Source organism: Cryptomeria japonica, chromosome 6 (assembly GCF_030272615.1).
Source record: "Cryptomeria japonica chromosome 6, Sugi_1.0, whole genome shotgun sequence".
Classification (NCBI taxonomy): Eukaryota; Viridiplantae; Streptophyta; class Pinopsida; order Cupressales; family Cupressaceae; genus Cryptomeria; species Cryptomeria japonica.
Window position 1 is genome coordinate 221,041,322 of NC_081410.1, and position 27,108 is coordinate 221,068,429.

General features: G+C 41.7%; 1 protein-coding gene across 4 annotated transcripts in view; it reads left to right on the plus strand.

Moving 5' to 3' along the window:
* The window catches only part of LOC131071435 (cell division control protein 48 homolog C), a 352,754-nt gene that overhangs the window by 234,642 nt on the left and 91,004 nt on the right, over nt 1-27,108 (plus strand). For 3 of the 4 annotated variants that reach the window (XR_009112514.2, XM_058007265.2, XM_058007264.2), the window contains exon 9: nt 16,080-16,211. The exons of the other annotated variant lie outside the window; for it this stretch is intronic. Coding sequence is in view for 2 of the 3 variants with exons in the window: in XM_058007265.2 (XP_057863248.2) it covers nt 16,080-16,211 (132 nt within the window). In the remaining variant the exon portion in view is untranslated. The remainder of the gene's footprint in view (nt 1-16,079; nt 16,212-27,108) is intronic. 4 annotated transcript variants of the gene reach the window in all.

The following is a 27,108-nucleotide window of genomic DNA, read 5'->3' on the forward strand; positions in this document are numbered from 1 at the left end:
CATCTCCTCTGTCTCCGTAGTCAGCCACCCCTGAGACTTAAAGCAGGTAGCAAAGGCTGGCGGGCAGTCCACCCGCATAAACTGTAGGACCTGCTCGAGCTCCACCACCACCTGCTGCAATGCTTGCGTCTGGGTGGCGGCCACTACCCGCCTACCCCTCGTTACCATATCAGCCATGTCCGCGAGATAAGTCTCAACATCCTCTCACACCTGTGCCGAAGACTGGGAAATCCCTGGTGGAGCGGTCACTACTGTAGCCTGCTGCGAAGGTACCGCCTCCGCCACCGAAGGTGCACCATCTCCTGGTGCCTGCCCAGAGGCGACCTCCCTTGCCTCGTGCCCAACGGTGAGTCCATGTGCCTCCCCTGACGAGTCATCCAAGTGGACTACCTCCGCTCCCGTCTCTCGACGCGGTGAAAATACAACAGCTCCCTCCGGTTGTGCCAGTGTCATCTGAAACCGCTGTGTGAGCCAGCTCTGCATAGCCTCGAGGTCAACACGCATCTCTGTGACTGGGGGATGGGTCGCTGTGGTCGGCTCCTCCAACAACGAAGCAGAAACAGTCACCACGGCGTCACCACCCACGACCTCCAACCGCACGTGAGACTCGGTAGCCTCCACCTCCGTCGGCCCCTGCTCGACCACTACCCGGTGCGGTGACTCCTCGGTCCCTGACTTTGCCATGTCCTCGGTAAGTGCCGCTGTGGCTGGGCCCGACGGTGCTTCCTGTTGCTCGTGCTGGAGGGGACCCAATGTAACAGGCGTATGGCTCTGCCCGAAGGCCGGAATACAAGTGCCGCCTACTCCAGATGCTGGCATAGTCGTGCCCATCGGTAACAGAGGTGGGGCAAACCGGACGCGTACAGGCTCCTCCGTTGCCTGACCGCTATCGTCCTCCTCATCTTCCTCCTCCGAATCCTCCGTGCTGCTGGACTCCCTCCCGCTGTAAGGCTCCCCTGAGGCCGAGGCCATATCCACCGCCCGTTTCCGCTTCGCGGAAGAGTGCCCAATGTCCAAGTGCCTCCAATACATGATTGGAGGCTCTCCCGCTGCCAACGGTCCCTGCGGCCGTACCTCCAACTCATCCTCTAGCACTACTTCCCGCATGGCCTCCAAGAATAACCCTATAGCATAATGAGGCATGTAGAATGTGCGATGCTGGAGCGTCAGAAACTCATACATACGCTCTGCCAGTAACACTGCCCAGTCATACACGATGCCATTCATCAGCCCATTCATCAGCATAATCTGAGGGAGGGCAATGTCCGACGCCCTACCCGACCCTGTCAATCTGCTCTTGATAACATCCATGATGCACCTCCAGTGGCCCTCCGCAACAAAAGTCTTGTGGATTCCCCGACTCTTCGTGGCTCTAGCCACGCTGTCCAACTCCGCTGTGGTCAAATTTCGGGAGACTAATTTAATCCACCGCTCCTTCTCCTCCTGTGTCATCTCCTTGGCCTTCAGGTCTATTTTCTTGCCCTGGCTGCCCGGAATGCCGAATACCCTCGTGAAATCCCTCGCTTTGAAGGATATAGTGACATCCCTCCGGAGGTATTCAAATGTGCTGGTGCATGTATGTCTGTTGAAGGTGTCCACCATGAAGCGTAGGGCACCCTCGTACTCCCAGATAGGGAACACAGGCATCCGGATAGCCCACTCTACCTGTGCCTTCCGGAGGTTTTGCTTTACCAGGTCATTATCGGGGGTATCCTGCCACCATTTGCGGCATTCCAATCCATTCAGGCCCTCGAAAGTAATATTCTGTGGCGTCACTGTGTTTTTCGCACTTGCGGCAACCTGTGGTGTTTTCTGTTTTTGTTTTTGCCGAGCGCTGACGTCCATGGTGCCGCCTGCAACACGCACTCCTGAAGCTAAAATCCTGATATTGCTACCTCTATTCTTCTGGCTGCTGCTGGAAGAAGCGTGCAGCTGTTTCTTCCAACTCCTCTTCTCGGCTGAATCCATTGATCTCCCCGTAACTGATTTGTTTAGAAAAAATCCACCCTTCGTAACGGCCCTCTCTTTTTGGCTGCCGCCGTGCGGCTGGTCTACCTGTGGCTCTTATTCTTCCCTTTGTGGCTGCTGCGCATAACCCTTGCTGTGGCTGCGTGGAATTGTGCGGACTTGGTGTGGCCGTGCGGTGGTAACTACCTCCAAAAAAAAAAAACGCACGACACGTGTACTGTCCGCTAGGCGATGCCGCTCCTCCCGTTTTCTTTGTTGGCCAGCGTCTTCTTTCCTTCTCCCTTCGGCGTGGTGTCTCCCTCGGTGTGCGGCGTTTCAATCATGCGACGCTTTATGCTTCTCGCAGCCTTTGGTGGCTACCTTGGTTCCCTTCGGCAGTGTCTCCTTGTTTCCCTTCGGCGGTGTCCGGCGTCCTTGTTTCTTCTATCCTCGGCGGTGTCTTGTTTCCTTTGTTCGGTTTATAGCTTGTGCGGCGTTTATATTCTTTTTCGTGCGCTGCGCGGGGTGTCTCCTTCGTTCGGTGCGCGTGGTGTCTCCTCCCTTTCCCTTCGACGATGTCTCTTCCCTTTCCCTTTGGCGATGTCTCTTCCCTTTCCCTTCGGCGTGGCCTTTTATGTTTGCGTGGCTTCCACCGTCGGTGGCTTCCACCGTCGGTGGTGCCACCGTCGGTGGTGCCACCGTCGGTGGTGCCACTTGCGGTGTCCACCGTACGGTGGTCACTTTTTTTTTTTTCATATATATTTTTTTCAATTTTCTTTTTTATATATATATTTTTTTTCGAATTTTTCTTTTATATATACTTTTTTTTCAAATTTTCTAATTTTTAGGAGCGGCTGACTGACTGGGGGTTCCCGGTTCCCTCCGTTCGTGATAGATTTTCAGTTTCGACCCGTTGACTGCGTCTGGTATCTCCTTCCCATCCAGCGTCCATAACTTTATCGCCCCGTTCGTGTTGACCTCACGTATCCGGAAGGCCCCTAACCATCGGACTTTGAATTTCCCCGGTTTAATTTCGTTCCTCCCGTTGAATTTTAACACCAGCTGTCCGGGAGTAAAATTCATTCGCCGGAGGTGCTTGTCGTGCCACACCTTCCGTCTTTGCTGGGCTGTTTCTGTCGCCCACTGAGCCATCATCCTTCGCTCGTCCAATTTGTTCAACGCGTACAACCTCTCCCTCAGGCTTTCCATGTCGCCAAGGCGATTATCGATGGCAATCCGCAGACTTGGTACCATGAATTCAACTGGCACCACGGCTTCTTGTCCATACATCAGCTGGAAAGGAGTCTGTCCAGTAGTTACTTTGTAGGTCGTTCGGTATGCCCAAAGTACTGACGGCAGGCGCTCCTCCCAGTCATCCTTCTCCACTCCGCAAGACTTATATATCACCGACATTATTATTTTATTTGTGGCCTCCGCTTGGCCATTGGCACGTGGGTAGTACGGACTTGAGAATGAGTGAAAAATCTTGAAGTCTGATGTCAACCGGTGTATGACATGGTTCACGAAGTGTCCTCCCCGGTCACTGGTCAACTGAATAGGTATACCATATCTTGTAATGATTTGTTCATATATAAACTTCGCTGTGCTTACTGCCGAATTATCCTGGAGGGCCCTTGCCTCCACCCACTTGGTCAAGTATTCTGTCGCAACTATAATGTATCGGCACCGTCGTGTGCGGCTGGCCTTAAGAGGACCTACAAAGTCGAGTCCCCATCGCTCAAAAAGTTTTTGTGCATGCGACGGGTTGAGGGGCATGAAGTCCCGCTTCAGAGGTTTGCCCGCCCGCTAGCAAGTGTCACACCGCACGACCCACTCCCTAGCATCGTGATATACTGTTGGCCACCATAGTCCTGCGAGAAGCACCTTTCGGGCTGTGGTGTCTGGACCCATGTGTCCACCTGCGGGCCCTTTGTGTGCCTCCCTTAGTACACTCGAGACTTCTTCCTCCATGACACAACGCCTTAATATCTGGTCCGGCCCCATCTTGTAAAGTAACCCGTTGATGAGCGAAAAGGTCCTGCTCCATAATGCGAGTTTTCTTCGTTCCCCTGGAAGCATACCCTCCGGAAATCGGGACGTCGATAGGTACTCTCGAATCGTTTTGTACCACGAAGGGAGCACGGCTATTTGGAACAAGTGTGCATCCGGGAAATCATCATTTACTCCCTCTGGAGGTTCCCCTGACTTAATCCGCGACAGCTGGTCGGCTATGACATGGCTTCGCCCTGGTCTCACCACAATTAAAAATGTGAACTCCTGTAGTAGCAATAGCCAACGACTTATCCTCCCCTGGATAATGGGCTTGTTTACTAAATACATGAGTGCCTGGTGGTCTACGTAAAATGTGAATGGTGTGGCCAGGAGGTAATGACGGAATTTCTGTACTGCATAGACCATGCCGAGTGCTTCACGTTCTGTGGTACTATAGTTTTTCTCCGCCTTCGAGAGCAATCTGCTAGCAAAATAAATGGGGTGGTCCAGCCCGTGTCTGCCTACTTGGGCTAATGTAGCCCCGATAGCATAGTTTGAGGCATCTACGTGAACGTGGAATTCCTTATCCCAGTTCGGGTATGCCAGTATGGGCGCTGCCATCAACCTTGTCTTCAGCTCTTTGAAGGCCTTGCTCTGTGGCTCTGCCCAACTGTATGGTTCCCCTTTCCTTGTCAATTGATCCAACGGGTGGGACACCTCCGCGAAGTTCTTGATAAACCTCCTGTAGTACCCCACATGACCAAGGAAGGACTTTACCCCCGTGACGTCCGTCGGAGGCTCCATTTCTACTATTACCCGAATCTTGTCTGGGTCCGTTTTCAATCCTTCTTTACACACAATGTGTCCCAGCAATCTCCCCTGTGGTACCATGAATCTACATTTCTTCGGGTTGAGGGCCAATCGTGCCCTCCGACACCTTTCTAAGCACTCTCCCAGAGTTTTTAAGTGGATGTCCTGTTCACTGTAAATAGACCAATCATCCAGGAATGCTTTGAAGTTCCCCACCGACATCCTTTCGAAGATGTGCAGGATGATGCGTTGAAAGGTGGCAGGCGCATTGCATAGACCGAAGGGCATTCGGTTGTATGCGTACACACCGTCCTCCACCACGAAGGTTGTTTTCAGCTTATCTTCCTCCGCGATGGATATCTGGTTGTAACCAGAGAACCCATCCATGAAGGAATAGATTTCGTGCCCAGCTACTTCCTCCAAGATGCTATTTGTGAAGGGTATGGGAAACGGGTCTTTAACGGTGACAGCGTTTAGGCATCGGAAATCTACACAGATCCGGATCTGATTGGCCTCTTTCTTGAGGGAAATCACAATGGGGGACACCCATTCGCTTGTCTGTACTCTGAAGATTATGCCCGCTTCCAACATCCGCTCAATTTCATCGTTCACTCGCACAGCATAATTTTTGTTCATTCGGTACGGCCGCTTCCTCACTGGCTGGGCTCCTGGTACCAACGTTATTCGGTGCACACATAACTCTGGGGGCACGCCCTTCAAGTCCTTGTATGTCCATGCAAAGACATCCTTGTATTCTAGGAAAATTTTGAAGGCTGTGGCCTTCAACACTGGATTCCAATCATCTCCGACCAGGATGATCTTGGGGTCACTTGTCTCCCCGAGATTCATTTCCTTTAACGTGGCTTCCTGATACTTAATAGGCTCCCCTTCTGGAAATTGGTGTGCCGGCGCCTCATTCACTGCTGCCTCCCCTTCCTTATACTCGCCATATTCTGGGGGAAATATCTCTGGTCCTTCTTCGATGCTCAATACGTTGCACGATGGTGTAAATAGTTCATAATCTCCCATTTGCCAATGGAAGAGGCCATTCAAGGAGTCCCCGTCGTCCCCTGAGCATGCCTCCAGTTCTAATACCCCTTCATCACTGGGCTCCATGCGGCATCTATTTCCGCCCTCCGCTAACTGGTGTCCCTCGGACTCCGAGTCGAAGGAAGAGGCTAACTCCTCGCTCACCATCTGCGTACGGAGATCGATTACGTACTTCCTCCCGACGTTTTCCAAAGAAAGGGTATTCCGCTTCCAGTTATGGTTCGCCTTGGCTGCAATGAGCCACCCCCGCCCCAGGATGGCGTCATATCCTTTCTGTTTTAAGGGGATTACCACAAAGTCCAACACGAATGGCTGCGTGCCGACCATCACCTGCTGGCCCATGAGGGTACCAATGGGTTTAATCCCATGTTGGTTTGCCCCTAGTAGGTTGAACGTAGGGGGCCACAACGTAGGCTTTCCCAACTTTTTCCATGTCGCTTCTGGGAGTACATTTACTCCTGACCCTCCGTCCACAATCGTGTCTGTTAGGGTGGTCCCTAGTATAGCCATTTCTACCACCGCCGGGTGGCGTCCGCTGTTGACTACCAACAACATGGGGTCGACCGCGGGGTTCGTGACCTCCCTAAATGCGGAGTTGGTTGCAGGGCGCACGACCTCCTCCGTTGTTACTTGTGGGGGTACAGAGTTTAAAATAGCCGTTTTTAGCTGCGGCATACTCTCCAGGAGGTCTTGAATTTTCACCGGTACCTCTACTTGCAAGATCTGCCGTAAGATTTCCTCTTCTCCCTTCGTCCGTGGTGGACTCGCTGTCTGGTGACTGTTTTGTCCTTGTGCGGCCATCTCCTTCGTGATCTCGTCTCTGGCCTCCCGCACTCTCTCGGTCTCCATGTGGGGATTTGGGTAGGCAATCTTTTTAGCCTGTGCCCTTGTGATTGCCAATACTTCTGCCTTCGTAGGTTCTATGTTTAGAAGGTGTACGCCAGGCTTCGGGCAATTTGCGTCCTCATGGTCGCCTGGCCCGCACCATCGGCAGAGGTGCTGAGTGTTGGCTTCCTTCGTGCAATCGCGGGCGAAGTGTCCCCACTGATTGCAGGCCCTACACTGAATCATCGGCCGTCCCTTGGCATCGTACTGGATCCGGTTTTTGTTGTTGTTATTGTTATTGTTTCTTCCGCCGCCGCCGCGTCTATTATCCCGGTATCCTCCAGATGATGCCGTTGTGTTAGTCTGCTGGCCCGTACCCGCTGGTGCGGATGTTGTGGCCTGCTCTGTGAACAACGCCTGGTTCGGGCTTCGGGTTTTCATATTGTATGGGCACTCCTTGGTGGAGTGTCCCATCATTTGGCAAATCTCACAGAATGCCTTCTTCGGGCAAGTACCCTTTGTGTGTCCATCACTCCTGCAGTCTGTACACCATACTTCAGTTTCTTCCATCTTACTTGTACTCCCTTTCATGGCCTTGAATTCTCTCAGCATTCGTTCCATGTCCTTCTGGAGCGCGTGTACCTTTTTACCTGATCCGCTACTGCTACTGCTCTCTCCGTCAGAATCTTCGTCATCGTCAGATGAATATCTATTACTTTTCTTCTTTCTTGATGTTTTGTACTCGCTTTCCAGATCCATTGCCCTGTTATAGGCGTCGTCATATGACGTCGGAGGTACAATCTTCATTTTTTTCCGTAGGGAGGATTTCAATCCTTCCACGAACCATCGTTTTTTTAAACCCTCAGCCGGCTGGCTCTCCATTTTACTTAAGAGTTCTTTCAGCCTCCGACTGTATGCCCGTACTGTCTCCTTAGTACCTTGCTTGGTACTATATATCTCTGTCACAATTTCGTTGTCATCACGAAGCAATCGGAACTCCTCCGTGAATTCCTTCTATAGGGTAGCCCATGTGGCCACTTTTTGCTTATCTATATCGGAGTACCAATCTATGGCGACTCCTCGTAACGTGGCTGGGAACTGTTGTACCCAGTCATCATGGTCTGTTACTCCGTTGGCAGACCAAATGGTCTCACATGTACGGCAGTGCCGTAAGGGGTCTTCCTTGCCGTCCCCTGTGAACTTTGGTAACTTTTGTTTGCTCGCCATCCCTGGTCGTCTTCCTGGAGGCGGTTGTGTCTGTGTCTGTGGCTGTGTCTGTGGCCCGGCGTTGCTACCTCCGGTAGTGTTGGTGGTGTGTCCTGGAGGTACGGTGTTTTGCCTGTCACGTGTGGCACCTACACCCGTACTGTTGCCCTCCCCTTCGTTCGGACACGCTCCTACTCCTGCCTCCCGTCGGTGATCTTCACTCCGTGGTGTGAGGGATAAGTTCCTAAACTGATCCCGCGTCTCCTCGACTAGATTTCGCCTTAACCTTGTTTCTTCTAGAAATTCTTCGTGGCTCCGCGTCCTACGATGATCTGGCGATAGGTAGAAATTTCCGTCGGCCTCTGCACCTTCCGTGACACCTCCTTGGTTCCCCTCGGGCCCCCCTTCGGCAGGTCGTCCTTCGGCAAGTTGCCTCAGCCTCCGTCTACGTTCTACTTGCTGCTCCAGAATCAAAGCCCTTTGCGCGGCCTCCCACTCGTTCGTTTCCGGTTTTCTATTTCTATCTTTATTCAACAAGTTTGGCATTAATTGTAACACATCTCCTTAACTCTCAATTCTTTAAATCAAAACATGTCTTTATTAATTCATCTGCTCAAGTACAACTCGTGTCAATGACACTTTTATTTGAAAATAAGAAGTTCACATTTCAATTCCCTCCTGGCTTGTCGCCATCTCTTTCCGTGTCTTGTCGGTTGTTCTCTTCATATCGTTGCAGGATTTGTTGTCGTCGTTCCTCCTGGGCAATCTCCTCCAGGTGGGCCTGCCGTGCCAGCGATGCCTGTGCAAGCAGCCGGGGGAGGTGGTTCATTAACCGGTTTACTGTCGGGCTAACCTCCAGCGCTGTCCACACGGCACTTGGTGGGATTTCTGCCTCCGCTGCTTCTCGTCGAACGTATGCCTGAATGGCTACCTGGAGCAAAATCGAGAATTCTCGCATTGCTGTGTCTTCTCCCATGTACAGTTCTGTCCGCGCGTCGTCGGCCTCCGGGTTTACCTCACCAACGGGTAGGCCCATTGTGTCTGTGCGCCATCCGTGTCTTCCCTTCCTGAGTTCGTCTAGGCAACGGCGCCAAATGTTTGCCCTCTCGGGTGAATAACTTAAGACATAAGGGACATAACGCAGAATAATGCCGCAAATATCAGACAAGTGTAATAGATGTTCTATTCATCATAAGTGTGTTTTACAAGTTACATTCCGGAGTATAAAAGGGTACCGAGGGGGTGCGAGCGCCAACCGTCGCACCGCAACTTCCACCCTTCGGTTGCCAACTAACCAAAACAATTACACATAATTAACTAATATTATGCCCGTGTACAATAATGCCGCCAACATGGAGAATGTAATGTCCCTACTATTTAGAGATCATTATCCTGCAAAACAGATTGTAAGAACATAACAAACATATATATATATATATATATATATATATATATATAAGGAATCTAAATTGCAATTCTAACTTTAATGCTTAATTAACATAATCATAATTTTTATCTAATAAAAAGGATACGAATACCATACAAGGTATGTCCTTAGGCGGTCGTGAAGCTCACCTTCTTGGAACCCCTTGGTTCCAAGATGTCCTTAGGCGGTCGTGAAGCTCGCCCTCTTGGAACCCCTTGGTTCCAAGCCCTCCAGGAAATCGAAGATGAGTTCGAATCCTGTCTTGGGTGTAACCTTTTACACCCAAGCCCTCCAAGGAAGACCCTTGTCAATTCCTTGCCTTGGGTGATGCCTTCATCACCCAAGTCCTCAGAGGGGATCGGCCTGACCTTTGAGTCCTGTCTTGGGTATAACCTCTTACACCCAAGCCAGCCAAGGAAGACCCTTGCCTTTCCTTGTCTCGAATGATGCCTCCATCATCCAAGTCCCCAAGGGAATTGACCAGATCCTTCTCTTCTTGGTTGAGTTTTAGTCAACCAAGCCATACATTTGCATAACATTTTCAGTTTATAAACTATCCCTGTGTTAACATGAATTCTCAATGTATTCTTTAATTAACATATATATCAATATGATTTTCCATCTTTTACATATGCATTACATTGTCATGTCCCTTCCTTGATTGTTATATATATCCTAAGGAAGTAATTATTATTATTAATTAATATAATAATAATAACGAATTTCTATTTGAAATTTATTTATTTATTAAATGTATTATTTAAGTAATATCTATTACTAATCCTGACATATTCAAATAAAAATAAACAATAAAACTATAATAATATAAATAAATAAATATGTTAATATATTTAATATATAAAATAATAAAGAAAAATATTATTAAATGAATGATTAAAAGGTTAAGGTATTTAATGTATTAAATAATAAAGAAAAAAGTATTATTAAATTAAAATATTAATACACTATAGTTCGTGCGGAAGGGACCTGTGGAGGGATGTAACCCTTCACGGGGTATAAGGTAGAGGTCACCACGGGAGAATAATGGAAGAGGAATACGGGGGGAAGACTATGGGATCTGGAGACATACTGTCCGGGAAAACATTACGGTATGTATATAAAGGCTGTTAACAATATCATACGATGGTATTGTTAATACAATCTAATTTGGTTATTACATTTAATATTAATAATACAATTTAATATGATCAATACAATATGACATGGTTAGTATACCACAATGTTGTTAATATATTATGGTGCTGCTAATATAATATGATAACTGTTAACACTGTTAATGTAATACAATACATTAATTCAGTCACATATTAACATAGTGATATTGTTAATGTAATATAATATAAAGATGGCAAAATAACATAATGATGTTAATAAAATCTAAAGCTCATACGGTTAATCAAATCTGATATAATATTGCTAATATGGTAAGATATTATCAATGTAATTGTAATATCCCCACTTTGAAATAGAATTTAATAATAAATGATAATAATATCCCCACTTTGAAATAAAATTTAATAATAAATGATAATAATATTCCCACTTTGAAATAGGATTTAATAATAAATGATAATAATAAAATTAAAATATAAAATGATATAATTAAATATGATTAATAAAAAAATTAATTAAGTTAATGAAAAGTCAAAAGACATAAAAGGAAAAAGTTGAGACTCCCTCAACAATGATATATAAAAGGGAGAAGAAAACCTCATTTGGGGTTGGGAGGGAGGGGGGGGGGGGGATAATTTGGTGATGAGAAGTGCAGATTTGATTTAAATAATAAGTGCAAATCTGATTATGAAAGGTTGTGTCCCTTTCAAATGGTAGAAATAATGAAGAGTTACACTCTTTCAAAGGGGGCTAATGGTGAAAGGGTATGTCTCTTGCCAAAGGGCATACATGATGAAGAGGTGTGACCTCTCCCTCAAATTGAGAGATATAAAGGGAAGGAATCAAAAGCATTTGGTGAGATCACCATTGATAAGATCGGATCAGAATTGTTATCAAGTTACAGGAAGTAACATTTGTGTTCTTTAAGGTATGCCTCCCAATCTGCAGGCGACATCTACAGTGTGAACTCTAACCGCGGGCTACAATCTGTGTACAGGTAAGAGGGGTTAAGAAGTCTTAAGGTATGTATGTGTGTGGACATGTGTGCCACACACACACACATGCATTTTTATGAATACATATATCTCTAATGATTACTTATATGAATGTAGCAATAAAGATAGGAGTCTGTAGAATATGTATGTATATTTAGGATCATTAGAAAGATTAAAGAATATGTAAATGAAGACGTAAATTATGGAATGGAAAACAGTAATGAATTATAAAATGTAATATTAATGTGATTATATGATGAAGGTTATAGGGAAGAAATTCCCTTAGCCTAATGGAGGGATTATGATAATCCCTGGAGGGCAGTATATACTGAATATCTATATGCATATATATGGCTTGGTTGACTAAGTTCATCCAAGAAGAGACGGATCTGGCCGGTCCCCTCTGAGGACTTGGATGATGGGATGCATCACCCAAGACAAGGAAAGGCAAGGGTCTTCCTTGGCTGGCTTGGGTGTAAGAGGTTATACCCTAGACAGGATTCAAAGGTCAGGCCGATCCCCTCTGAGGACTTGGATGATGAAGGCATCACCCAAGGCAAGGAATAGACAAGGGTCTTCCTTGGATGCCTTGGGTGTAAGAGGTTACACCCAAGACAGGATTCGAACTCATCTTCGATTTCCTGGAGGGCTTGGAACCAAGGGGTTCCAAGAGGGCGAGCTTCACGGCTGCCTAAGGACATCTTGGAACCAAGGGGTTCCAAGAGGGCAAGCTTCACGGCCGCCTAAGGACATACTTTCGTATGGCATTCGTATCCTTTTTATTAGATGAAATTATGATTATGTTAATTTAGTATTAAAGATAGATTGCAAATTAAGAAAATGGCTTATATATATATATGTTGTATTCTAACAATTTGTTTTGCAGGACAGTAATCTCTAACTAGTAGGGACATTACATACATTTCTTAAGATACCTTGTATTCATAATCCTTCTTAATATGCAAACTTATGTATACAACATTTAACAAGATTATATCTTTTCCTATTTTTAACGACTAGTGAATATTATACATTAAGATATGTATAAATATTCACTAGATTACCATTAATATCACCTATCAATGAACCTTACCCTTTACCCATTACCCATTATTAACTAATTTTAATTAATATTAATGAACTTTTATTATTAACACCACCTATTAATATTAATAATAATGATCTTCCATATGCTATACCTATTATTTAATATAGGGAGGAATTTTGTTCCTTACCTCGCAGTCTGCTCACCTTTACCCTCTCCCTGCAGTCCGCTCCTCCTCCCTTTCCTCCGCAGTCCGCTCTCGTCCTTTTTTCCCTTTCCTCCGCAGTCCGCTCTCGTCCTTTTTTCCCTTTCTCCCGCCCTCCTCCCTTCCCCTTTAAACCCCGTGAAGGGATGTGCCCCTCCACGGTCCCCTTCCGCGTGAAGGGGTGCGAGGGTAACTGCAGCCCAGGCTGCATTTACCGTCGCATCCCTTTGTGTGGGGGTGATCATGGGGGGGGGGGGGGTTAATATATGTTAATATTGATTTGTGCGGGGAGGGGGGTGGGGGGGGGAACTTATTATATTTTAAATATTCAATGTTTTTGAATATACTAACTATTATATATTTAAATATTGTCATTGTAAATGTATTAAATATTAAATAATACTTTCTTAATATATATTAAATATATTTTCTTTATTATTTTTTTATATTGACATTTAATAATATATTTAATAATATTTTTCTTTATTATTTTATATATTAAATACATTAATATTTTAAACATTTATTTACAATATTTAATGATTTATTTCTTCTTTAGGATATTAATATTTTTTTTAAATAATTTATATCAAGTGATATCATGGGGGTTATCACAGAGAATTAGCATCAGATCTGCCATTTATTCATTTATTTGTTTTAGATAATTATTAGTGAAGCAAATAGATAACTTTGGAGCAATTGATAGCACTTGGAGGCTCCAGTATTGTTCAGTGCATCACTTCCAGCAATGAAATAAGCTCATCTAGGCTAGCGTGGGACACCTGGTAGGCCAATTTTGGCTTTGGATGTCATAAATAGTTATTTATTTGAATTTGTAAATTGCTGGTAATAAAAATCAGAATTCTGAATTTTGTTTCAATCCATTATTCTTTCAAGTATTGCATTTATATTCCATTCAGCATTGTCAAACATTCAAGGGAAAACCTTCAAAAACCATAAAAACTTCAAAATTCACCAAAATCCCCAAAACACATTCGCTGGTCAAAGATTTGAAATCAAACCAGGACCGTCAGTTTGGGCAAGTTTCCTAGTTGGTATCTTACATTGGGCCATTTAATGAAAATTAAGAAATCTACATGATGCACAATATCATAATGCAAACCTTTGAAAAATTCGTGGTGAGATCCCCTGAATGTTTCCTTCCACTCTTTAATAGGACTAGGCAAGGAATGCAATCCACTCTCAAGATGATCCTCTTTGAATTAATGACAAATGGTTCCTTCACCCCAAATCTTGAAGACATCCATAAACTTCCACAAGGCCAAGGGTTGCCTCATGAAGCCATCACCATGTTTTTGCTGCCCCACTTTGCTATTCGTATGAGCTGAAGAATCTAGAGCTTTTATTCGAACTTCATAACAATTTCTTCGAGTTCCAATCTATCCTACAGTGTTGTTGCAGGGTGTACACTAAAAAAAATGGCCTAAATAAGATTTGATGTTGGCTGGAAAAGAGTTGCAACAGCCATAAATCACCTGAAATCTCATCCGAATCAGCATTATGGTGGTTGGAATAAATGTCCTCTATAGCCCCAATAGCTGAAATCTTCCAAAAGCATTATCAAACAAGGAAATTCTCTCATGACCTGCAAACCTGCTTGTATATATGACTGATAACAGTAGTACAAGATCTGAAATCATCAAAATGAGCAATATGGAAATGGTACAATAGCTGCAATAATGAAAATCCTTTGCAAAAAATAACACAGTAGCAATATGGAGGCTGAAACCAACCACACAATGACTGAAAGTACTTCATTAGCTGCAACAAATTGGAAATCACCCCATCCTATGACTGAAAGAATTATGGCTGCCAATGATGTAATGTGGTGGTTATAAATGTTGATGGCAGCAGTTCTAGGGCTGAAAATTTTGATCACTGCAGTCCCTGGTATGTTTCCTTTGTGTCATGATAGTAATATGCTATCACCACTATTTCTTCCTGTGTCTTGTTGGTAATCTTTTGCAAAAATATCCAAATTTGAAATTATTCTACCAAGCTTATGGTGCATGACTTAGATAACTCCTTGAGATCTTTTTGTGGTGCCCACAGCTTCTTCATTCAGAAAGATATCTTCAACATGAATCCCTCTTGACTCTTTATTAAACTCTCTACCTGGTGGTAACCTAAGAACATTAAATGTCATGTTATGTTGATCCAAAATAGACCAAATATCATCATAAAAAGATATCTCATTGTGTTTGATGCTCCATCTTCTTAGCAATGACAACTCTTGGTGGTCCATCTTTTATGCCTCAAAGCACTACCTCTTTCCCCTCTGATTTGAATTCCAGCTCCATAGTTTGATAGTTTTGGGTGAACTTTCCAAGGGAATATAACCATTGCACACCCAAAGCCGTGGCTGTCTCTTCTAATCCAACAACATGGAAGTCATCATGCATTCTATACCTTCCCTAGGTGATGTCAAGTTGTTGCATATTCCTAGTACAACAAATGGTGAAGCTATCTACAACTATGACATTGAATCCTTCACAAACCTTTGTGCTTAATCCTCTCCTAGATACCAAATTCTCATCTAAAAAATTATGGGTGGCTTCACTATCAACAATACTATAATCTTTTGTCTATACGAAATCCCAGTCTTTGAATAGATGATGTTCAAGTGCACCCAAAAGTGAGGTGAGTACGTATCGAAGATTCCTTTTCTTTGCTTCCTCTTTTCTCTATCTATTCAACTTTGGGCTCAAGGTCCTCTGTTTCTAATTCGTTCTTTGGTATCACCTCTATGTAGTGTACTTGTCCTCTATCAAGACATTGGTGTCCCCCATGGCTTCTTGCAAAAGAAGCACAAGTTCTTCCTACTAAGCTCATTCTTTGATTCCTTTTCCTTTCTTATGTTTGATGGCGTCTCCTTTTGATGTGACCAATTCCTTTTGAAGTGGTTTCTTTTGTGCTGCTAGAGGTGAAGCATTGTGCTGAAGTTTGTTCTTAGGAATCTTAGTCTCCAAGGTTAGAGCTATGAAAATGCTGTATGTTGCAGCTATAAGAAAGCTAACAAAGCTGGCTAACAGTTTGGTTTGAAAAACCAATAAAATGAATTCTAAGTCGTAAAAGGAATTGATTCTTTTCTATATTCTGGCATTTCTAGTAAGAGAATTTCTAGAGTGTTGAATGCTTTATTGTGATATGTTGGTTCTTTGAATGAAGATAAGGTATTTTACTTTGTGTGCTGCATTAGCAATTACTTGGAATGCCATTGATACAATATTGGTATTATTGTCCTTTGTAATTTCATGCATCATTTTGACTTGGAAGATAAGGTATTTTACTGTGGGTTGCATTGGCAATTATATGGAAAGCTATCAATATGATATTGGTATTGTTGTCCTTTGTAATTTCATGCATCATTTTAACTTCATCTCGAGTGGTTAGTTGTTTTAACAGTGGAATTCTTGTATCCAGGGTGTTCCTCTGTTATATGTTCCACTTGAGGTGGTGATGTCAAAGTACTATGGTGAGAGTGAGCGGCTGTTGGGGTCTATATTTAATCTTGCAAATGAACTTCCTAATGGTGCCATCATATTCTTAGATGAGGTATTCAGTGTAAAACTTGTTTTGTAGATATTGAGAGACATCTCTTGAAATTGTTCAAAACTTACAATAATCGGAAATCTTTGTTTGCTGGTTGCTTTTGTCTCAAATTTTTCATCCAATAAGAAATTCAGTTCTGATATTTGGTTGTTGTAAAATAGGATAATAAATTGTCTTTAGAGTAGGAGAACTGTACTTGATTTGCTGCTAAAGTTTTGGAAAAAGTTCCTTTTTTTGTTATATTAGATTGTGATTGTCTCTATCTTAACCCTTTGTTTCATCTCTGCTCCTAATGCTGGAACAACATTGATTTGCCATGGCTGAGATTCTTATAATGCACTTTTTACTTCATTATGAACACAAGCGATGGCCTCATTATTTATCTTTTCCCTTGCTCAAAATATGAAAGGGTGGACATATGATATCCTAGTATTAAATGTGGGGGCATGAAGCAGTACAAGCAGTAGCAATTTAGCAGCCATGGCAGAGTCCCTCACCCAAAATTGGAAAGAAGGGCAGACATATTTGCTCTTGATCCTATTGTCTTATACCATGAAGATATCATTCCCTAAACAAATTTATTGTGAATACAATATAAGAAGTTGAGCCAATCTCAAAAGTTGCAAAACCTTCCATGTGAGTTGATTGTAACCCCAAGGAATGAAATGCCAGATAGTTAAAGAACTTATTAAGTTTTTTCCAATATGCTGCCGCACCATTCATGCACCCCTAAGAGTTACTCATTTGCTTTGAAGGGGGCAACAAAGAGGAGTGCATGCTACATGATGCAATCCTGTATTTCCATAGAACATGATGCGGTATTTCAATTTTCTTCCTTCCTAAAAACCGCAGATGCTCCTTTATTCAGTGCTGTTTGTTTAGTTTGGCCTCAACAACCAAGCTCTATTGGACAACTAAGCTATTGCTTCTGAGATAGGTCAAGATATTTTTTTCTAGTGGTTCTAAGAAACCAAATGAGATCTTTGGTTACATAATGGAGCAATACAATGTTAAGGACAAATGTTAAGTCGAGCTAAGTTAACCTAGGGATATTGATAGACACAAAAGACAATTAAGTTAGGGTTTGGAATAAGGCTTCCTAGATTTGGATAGATGAAAGGTTTTTGCTTTCTGAGTATTTCAACACGTAGAAATAAAATAAATGTTAAATAAAATAATAGAAGTTAAACATAAATTCAACTTGGAATGTGAACTTGCTGGTCACTTTCTTTTCTTTTTTTTATTTTAATAAATAAAATAGGCCAGGATATGATTATTCTGCCTTTGATTTTAGAGATTGTGAAGGATCATAGAATGAACAAAGAATTTCAGAAATCAATGAAAAACCCTAATCAATTTTAAAAGACAATCAATAATCAAACCTCCAAAATGTGAAATTGAAAGGAAGAAAATATACTAAATTGTACTATAAACAAACTTTTTAGAGTTCTAAGGATACATATCACTTACTAGAATTTTAGAATTTGATGGTAGTGTGATGAATGACTAGAAAATCCTTGATTAAAAGACACAAGTCTGCCAAGGCAACTTAACCTTGAGTGAAGTATGAGTTGTAGGCTGCACTAAGATCTTCTAATTTTATAATTGCATTATTTGAATTTGTTTCACACCTACGATTTCTTTATGTTGAAGACCTTGCATGTTTCACTTATGTCCATCTGTCAATTCATTTCATATAAAAGCTGAGTTTCATGGTTATTCCTTTAATGTTTGCCCTTGTTTGGAATAAGCTCATCATTTTTAAGGTTGTACGAATACATTTTTTGAAGTTATGTATGAAAACAAGTAAAAGGAAGTCATGATCTAATGTTTAATGGATGTCTATCCATAGATCACTCTAAGTGATCCAAAAAGTGGCAAGGGCTCTATAAGCACTTGCCCAACCTAGTTGGTCTTTGTCAAGTTTAAGTGGCAACAATTCAAGAAGAGTGGGCTTTCAAGATGAAGACTAAGTTTTAAGTGGCAACCAATTGGATAGAGTGTGCTTGACATGTTTATGACAAGTCATGGTGATCGATGTTCATGAAAAGTGTTCTTGGTAGGTATTTGTATGATATTATCATTATGAACCATGGTTACTAGGAGATGTATGGGTACTAACATTAGTATGGGGATGGAGAAACCAATCCAATTAGGGTACTGAATATATAAATAAGCAGATGGCTATGTTATATATAAATGTAGTCTCCAAAATTTGGGGTTATAGAGCCTATTACATTGTCCATGTTCCTAAATGAAGTTTCCTAGGAAGTAGGAACTATGGTGTGAAACATGTTTGAAATGGCAAATACTCTAGAAAATTGTACCAACTTGTTTTTCACCCTAAAAGCATAAATAAAGCAATGTAACACATAAAATAAGTGCAGCCTTATATATGTCATCAAGTTTGTTCCATATGTTATTCATTCAAGGACTTCAATGATGAACTTGAGCATAATATTTACCTTGTTGAATAGGGTAATAGAACAGCTTGAGGTAAGGGCTTTCAAGTGTTGGATGTTCTAAATCATCAGCATTATATTACGAAAGCAAGATCTTCATTGGTTGGGGACAACTCATTAGTGATATTATTCATCATTACTTGAGTAACTTCTTCTAAACTTGACACTTACGCATGCCATCCTATTTGGTATATGCCTTGATGTAGGCAATGGAGTCATTGAGTTGAATAAGATAAGGAAAAATTAGTTGTTCTACAGCAATATTTGCAGCTAGATTGTAATGTCCCGTTCCTAAGCACTTCAACATGGTCATAGTTAGCCTATTCAATTGGTTCCTCTAGGCTAATGAGTTAGGGTTAGGGGACTCATGGTGATAGTTTGATCCAACTTATTTGGCGGTGATAGGTGTTGTGTTGAGCTTAGGTAGTTGAGATTTGCATAACGTCCTTTTGTGGAGTACATTTGGGTAATATTTCCATACCATTTTTAGCAAGTGTCAGGGTGGACATCGACTTGGCTAGTTGCCAATGTTTCTATTTTTGGGATGTCGATTAGAGAACATGATGATGAAATTTTGGGTTTTAATATGGTCCAGTGTATTTCATTTAAGTTAATGATAAGTTATAGAGTTAAATTAAGTATATAACTTTATGGGTGCCCAAGATCTAATATGGAGAATTTAGTGGTTATTTCACTTAGGAATTATAGTTGGGCTTCCTAGATTGATTTACATCTGCTTTATTGATCTCAGAATATCAGGACAGATTTGAGGAAGTCTGAGAAGGGTAGAAAGAAGTTTGTTGGACGTTTTGGGGAAGTTTCCACCTTTTGCTAGCTGTACCATTTCTGCTGGAGGCTGTATTTGTAGGAGGGACATGGGGTTTTGATCAATGCATTTAAGTCCATTTTGAGAAGGGTTTCTTGTGCATTTGGGGCCACCTTGCATAGAGCATCTCAGAGGAACCTTGTTGGAGGCAAAAAGATAAGTTTGGAGTGTGGTGTCCAAGACAAGGGTTTCCAGTTGTTGGTTATAAATTGCAAAATCAACATTACATCAGATTTAAAGGGTATCTTTGAAATGGTATTGTAATTATATTGTTGACCTGGATGGTGTTTATTTTGACGCAATATTGTGAAACTAGTTCTGTAATAAAACTGAAAATATTGCCATTTGTGGGTATTTCTGAAGTATATTAATGTCATTTTATTGCTGCAAATGAGTTTATTGTGAAAAACAATTTTTACAATTTTTTCATCTTTGTCTACTTCTCTAACCAATTCAAAACAGAAACAAAATAAAAAATAAGGGCATATATTACATGGATTACAAAGAGGGCATGCAGAATTTCAAGAGGGCAAATGATGCTCTCTTATTGTTGATGGTGAGAAGGTTGAGGAATCAAAGTCATGTTCAAATAATAGAGCATGCCATGGTTGTCATTTTAGAGTGGGCTGATTGGTTTATTGGAATCCGATTACCAACTTTCACTTATATCCAAGTTTGTGGGTTTAACTCTTATCCCTACAAAATGTTAAAATGGAATCTGATATATTACCTCTTGTATGCTCAGACCACTATGCTATTTCATTACAAGTTATGAATTGCCAGAAACCTTGTGTGCATCGCCCCTCCTTCAAATTTTAAAAAATGTGGTTCAGCCATCCACATTTCCTTCCACTCCTGAGGCAATGGTGGGTAAGTGCTTCTCATCAAAAGGGTACCAAAATGTTCCAACTAAACAGGAAAATGCAATATGTCAAGAGCAAAATAAAAGTGTGGAATGTGGAAGTTTTTAAAAACATTTTTGTTGAGAAAAGTTCAGTTGAAAAGAAGCTATTAGACATTCAGGAGAGAATAATTCTCCATGGCCTCAACTCAGTTACATATGATAAGCAAAAACAGTTACAAGAGACTTGGGAAGAACTGAGCAAGAGAGAGGAAATATACTGGAGGTACAAATCCAGTGAGTTATGGCTAAAAGAAGGGGACAGTAACACAAATTTTTTCCATGCATCTGCCAAGTCCAGGCGTGCAGCATCAACAATCTTCTCCATTAATGATGATAATACAGGTAACACACTCACCAATGCATCAAACATCCAAAATGAAGGTGTTAGTTTTTTCAAAAATCTTTTAGCTCCGACCAATGCACCTCATTCAGCCTCCCATCAAGATGAAATTGAAATTTCGGATGTCATTCCACAAATTATTACACAACAAGACAATGAAGACCTAATGAAACCATTCACTATTGAAGAGATTAAGAAAGTAGTATTTTCACTAGCTGCTGATAAAGCACCAGGCCCCGATGGATTCACTGCATTGTTTTCCCAAAAATGTTGGGATGTATTAGGGTTTGATCTGCTGGCTGCAATTGAAGAGTCAAGAAAAAGCAAAACAGTTCTAAAGAATTTCAATGTCACAAACATTGCCATTATCCCAGAAGTGAAAGAATCAAAAACATTTGCAGACTTCATGCCTATCTCTTTGTGCAATATTATCTATAAGATCATCACCAAGGCCATCTATCTGAGATTACAACACTTAATCCCAAACATTGTCTCCCCAGAACAAGGTGGCTGTGTACCAGGAAAGGAAACAGTTGAAGGGGCACTAATAGCACATGAGGTCCTACACTCAATCAACACTTCACACCTACCATCCTTTATTGCCAAAATCGACATGATGAAAGCTTATGATAAGGTGAAATGGAGCTTTTTACTTAAAGTCTTGCATAAGTTTGGGTTCTCTGAAAAATGGTGCAAATGGATAAAAGCATGCATCTCAGGAGCTCACTTTTCAGTCATTATAAATGGAACCCCAACAGGTTTTTTTGTAGCTACCCAAGGAGTAAGGCAAGGAGATCCTCTATCTCCTTTCTTGTTCATCATTATGGCAGAAGCTTGCAGTAGATTGATCAAATCCAATTATGACAGGGGTCTTTGGCAAGGGATACACTTACCAAACACATTCATATCCATTACACACTCCCTCTTCGCTAATGATACATTACTATATGCCAAATCTTTAGTTCGAGAAGCAAGTCAAATGAAGAAGGCTCTGGAGTTATACACATTAGTATCAGGTCAGCAAATCAATGCCCATAAATCCACAATATACATTCTTAATACCAAGGCTCCTATAAGGAAAAAGATCATTAAAATTCTTGGCTTTAAGGCAAATGACTTACCAAGCATATACTTGGGTATACCTCTATTCATGGGAGCTAATAAGATCTATTGGAAAACTATGATTGAAAGGATTAAGCATAGTATATCATCATGGAAGGCTCGGTGGTTGTCTCTTGCAGGTCGGATCCTACTTATTAAATCTATTTTAACTGCCATCTCTAATTACTACATTTCAGTTCTTAAAGCTCCGAAGTCTGTGATTCTACAAATTGAAAAGATCATAGAACCTTTCTCTAGAAAAGGAATTTATCAGAAGACAAAAAGATCCCATTAATCTCATTAAACAATATGGCATTTGAGAAAAAATCAGGAGGGGTAGGGTTGCACGACTTAGTTAAGTGAAACAAAGCCTTTGGATGAAAACTGGTATGGAGAATGTACACAAACTCAGAATCAAAGTGGTGCCAAATCATGCAAGCCAAATACCTAGATTCAGGCAATCCTCTTAGAATCTTTTCCATATCAAATCCTCTGGATGGCTCAGCAATGTGGAACTTTATGATATCCTCTAGAGATCTAGTGACAAAGTATATATCTTGGCAACTCCATAATGGGGAGTCAGTTAATTTTTGATTTGATTCAAGGAATGGTTACCCCCCTCTGGCTCGGAACAACCAATTGCAACAGGTGATACCGATTTTCATCAAAAAATGGGGACATAAGCTAGTAAACTATGTAAGTGGAGCTACTCTCTATTCAGGGAAAGTCATTTGGAAGGACATAAATGAGGTTGAAATTGAAGAAGAGCCAAAAAAGCTACTTCAGTTAGTATTTACATAAAGGACAGTTTACTTGACAAATAAGGAGGACAAACTCATATGGGCCCCATCTGTAAATGGAAATTATATAGTCCAAAATGGTTATTCAGCACTCCAACACATAATAAATCAACAACAAACCCACAAAGCTTTTTCCTTTTATTGGAATAATGTAATCATGCTGAAAGCAGGGTGTTTCTCTTGGTTGGCATTAAAGAAAATAATCCTTACTAGTGACAAGCTTGCCAAGCTTCAGATAGCACAACAGTTTAAATGTGTACTATGTGACCAGGAATTTGAAAACGTGGATCATTTATTTATCCAATGTACATTTGCACACCAATGTTGGTGTTTTGTCATGATAAAATTAGAGCCATCTTTGCCCTTACCAAACACAATTTGGGAGCTCTTTCAGACTTGGCCCATTCTCTTCAAATCTTATTTTTTCTCGTGTATATGGACAACCATTCCAGCTACATTCATATGGTCAATATGGTGGGAATGAAACAAGAGGATTTTCAGACAACATACCTCACTGTTGATGTGTATTTTGTACACGACCAAACACAGAATAAAATACCCAGAAGTATCTTATCCTCTCTTGAGTAAAGTCTCTGAATGCTGAAGATATCGCAAAAAGGATCAATCGGAAGGACTTCAAGGTTCTGCTTTGTAGGATCTCTACTCGCGGATAAGCACCAGTGGTCGTTGTGTTTGTTGTTTCTTCAAGGGGCCTTACGTACTTTCAAAGAAAGCTTGTCCGTGCTACTATCTTTCCAAATGAGGAAACAGGATTTTCCTAATACTAACAGATTTTCAAAAAAGATCAAAAGATAAGGGTTTCGAGGAAGAGATACTTAAACTAATCCTAAGAATGACTTAATGAAGACCGGTCTTGATAAGATTCTACCAATTTCAGTATCGCCAAAGGATTACAACTCCACTAGAATTGGTGCGATCTTCTAAGGGTATTCAACGATTTTCAAATCACCAAGGAGATAGATACTATCAGGGAGATATGTACCAATACTTCCAATGATAATTGAACTCTTAATCAATTTCAATGTTTCCAGTTGACCACACAAGGCGTTCTTACCATCAGTAAGGAGCTAGTGGTTTGGAATGTGAGTCTTATCAAAGATCAGGCACAACATTCGTCCTTCAAACTTAAAATCTAAATGATATCTCTACTAAGAGTGATTCAAGAAGATAAACAACCATGAAGATAGCCACAAGGATTGCAACAAAACACCATAACTTCAATATTTCATTGATCTCATAGCCAAATAAACAATAATTCTTCAACTTTCTCTCTTCACTACTCAATTTTGCTGCTAGCAAAATTAACCTTATTTCTCTCCAACTTTCTAACTTTTCTAACCTCTCTCTCTCTAACTCTTTAAAATGAAATGAGTGAGGGCTTATATAGCATCCTCAAATACAATGAACGGCCCGGATCAAAAGAAGATCGATGGTTGAGATTTTGACACCTAGGGTTTGTTACAAAAAAGTCCCCATTTAGATAAACATTATTAATCCATAGCCAATAAAAATTGGCACAAATAACAAGGAGACATAGACCAATAGGAATTAAGCTGCCACATCATCTTATAACAACTTTTCATCTAGAACTTTGTTCCCTTTCCTATGCTCTTTTCTAGCATATTCAATGAATCTGGACACAATTCCCTCAATCTCAGCAATGGTAATTTCAGTCTGATTCTTCATTCGTTCTTCCAAGTGAAGGACTTGATCAAAAGCAGTGAGAAGAGTCACCTCCCACCCAGGCTCAAGTTCTTTGGTCTTCTCAATCAGGAACATAGTGGCATACATTTGATCTCGCTGCCTTTCTGTAACAATGTTCCCTTCCTTGCAAAAGATGACCTTGATTCTATCTTCCAACTCTTGGATGTCCACATCTGTCTCGATCTCAATCCGCCTGTCAAGGATGGTACACAACACCTCAAACACCTTGTCTTGAATTGGATGGATGGTGCCTTCAACTCGGTTGCATCTGGTGTTGTTGTCTTCAAAAAGAACTTCCTTCATTTGGAGCAGGGCTGACCACTGCAGGAGGCTATGGGTTCCTCCATCCATTATATTTTCTTGTGCTAGAATCCGTCTTGGTGTTTCTCTTATCACTTGTAAGACTGGGATGATAACATCTCTAGTGTGAGTGAATGCAGCTACAATTATCATTAGATTATGGATAATCTCAAGGACCTGGATAGCTTGATGAACTGTTTTCATCATTCTTGTTGCAAATTCAATAGTTACCTTGTAAGATTCATCAATCCAAGAACTCATGAGTTGAACTAGGCTCTTCACCCTCTCTGCCTCACTTATTGATTTAAGAGGAAGTGCATGTAAAGGAGATATTGCTGGATCCTGTCGTCTCAAAGGCTGGTTAAGATGGCTAAAATAATTCCTCCAAGCACTGACCTCCTTTTCAAGCTTCTTATTCTTTTCCACTTCCTCTTTGAGTTTGTCTTTGAGTGCTTTCAGTGAATCAGTTGCTTCTTCCATAGCCTGCTCAGTGGTAAGTGGACCAAGATCAAATGTTTCTAGATCATATTCTTCTGCCAGAATCTCATCCTCATATTTGTCCATCACTAGTGTAGCTATCTGCACTTTTTTGGATCCTGTCTCATCTCTAATTACCTTTGACATCTTTGTGGCCTTCTTCTTCTCTATTACTTCATGAGAATTTCCTATAAGGATTTCCAAGTCAAATACATGTTCTTCCTCTTCAACCACAACTACCCTTGTCAGCCTCTCTTTCAGCCAATCCGGAATGGCAGATCTCGTTTCCCTCACTTGTATTTCTTTAGGTAGAGGTCTATCTTCCCGGAAAGGAGATGTTGCTTCATCATCATTCTTTTCTTCTTGTTGCTCATTAGCACCAACTTGGGGAAATTGACTTGATGAATGTTGAGGTGTCCGTCCTTTTCCTTGTTTATCATTCTCTACCATGGATTCCATAGACTCATCAATTTCATACACTATCTGCCTCTGATCTTCTCCTTGACTTGCTTCCTTTTCATGCCTAGAAGATGTGCTTGGTGGGTGATCAGGATTCATTTTCTGCTTCTTCTTGGAAGGTTCTTTTTTCTCAGGTCCTTCCTTCCTCTTTGAACCTTTGGAATGAGAAGTATTCTCACTCACACTTGCCTCTTCTTCTGGTCTTGTTTCCAGGGTGAATGTCATAGATACATTCCGCTCCTTCAACTTTTGATGTTGTACATCCACCCATCTGCGAGTGCAAGATAAAACAGGAGCCATCAAAGCTCTTAGGTCTAAAACCTCGGGCTCATTCCAATCTATTTTCACTTCTTTATCTTCCTTCTCATAGGATGACTGGAGGTATCTACCACTATCCTGGGCTTGATCGGCTACTCTATAAATTTTGCATTTCCTGATGAGATCCAAGGGTAACCTGGAATGCATCTTTCTTTTGACCTCTACATCATCTTGGACATTCATCCAAAAGTCCTCCACCTGAAACTCGTGCTTGTACTTCTTCCCGACTGTTTCTTCTATATGACCATGAGGATCAAAATTCTCTCTCGAGGCAAAGGATGTGAATGAGTATAGAGATAATTCCTTCTCTGCATCTTCCGCGGCTTGAGTATTAGGACATACTTCAACTGAGTTCCCTAGTATGATGGGTACGGGAATTCCATTTCCATGCTTGTGTCTTGATGCCTTTGCATAAGCTGCCAACTGTCTAGTCACCTCAAGTAGTACTATCCTGTCTATAGGATATCTTGGCAACATGTAGGGAGGTGAAGGACACCCATGAACTCTGATGTATGTGAATTTTGGAAACTGAATGAACCATGCACCATGCTTCTTCGCGAACTCCTGTGCGTCCAAAGACAATCGATTGTGAATCCCACCTTGCAATATCTTGGTAATATTCATCGTGAAGGTGTCATTGACTAGCTTGTAGTCACTTCTTGGCAGATGATGTAGTTGAACATAAGAATCACAAACTCTCATTTCTCCGGGTCCTCTTCCAACAACTCCTCTGTGAGGTAGTCCTGCATACTCAAAACCTCTGATCAAGGCATATATAACATATGAACTCATGTGAAATGACTTGGTAGGCCTTAGTCTTCTCAACTGCACGTCCAGGCTGTTGCTAATGATTCTAGCCCAATTGAGCATTCCCTTTCCTTGGACAATCAGTTGTATGAAGAAGAACATCCATTTGTCGAAGAAGAAAGCTTGAAAGGCACTCGTGACCCGATTGAGCAAGGTTATCAAATCCTTGAATTATTCTTGGAAGTCGATTCTGTGCGGTGTATTGGGAATCTTGTTCAGGCGAGGTCTGCTCTTGAGTAGCCAATTCTTGTTAATGAAGTTCAAGCAGGAATCAGGATCATCCTCATAGATAGACCTAGCTCCTTCTAGACTTTTGTAGATCATGTCTCTATGTTTTGGGAGATGAAAAACTTCACTTATAGCTTCCTCCGAAAGATAGGC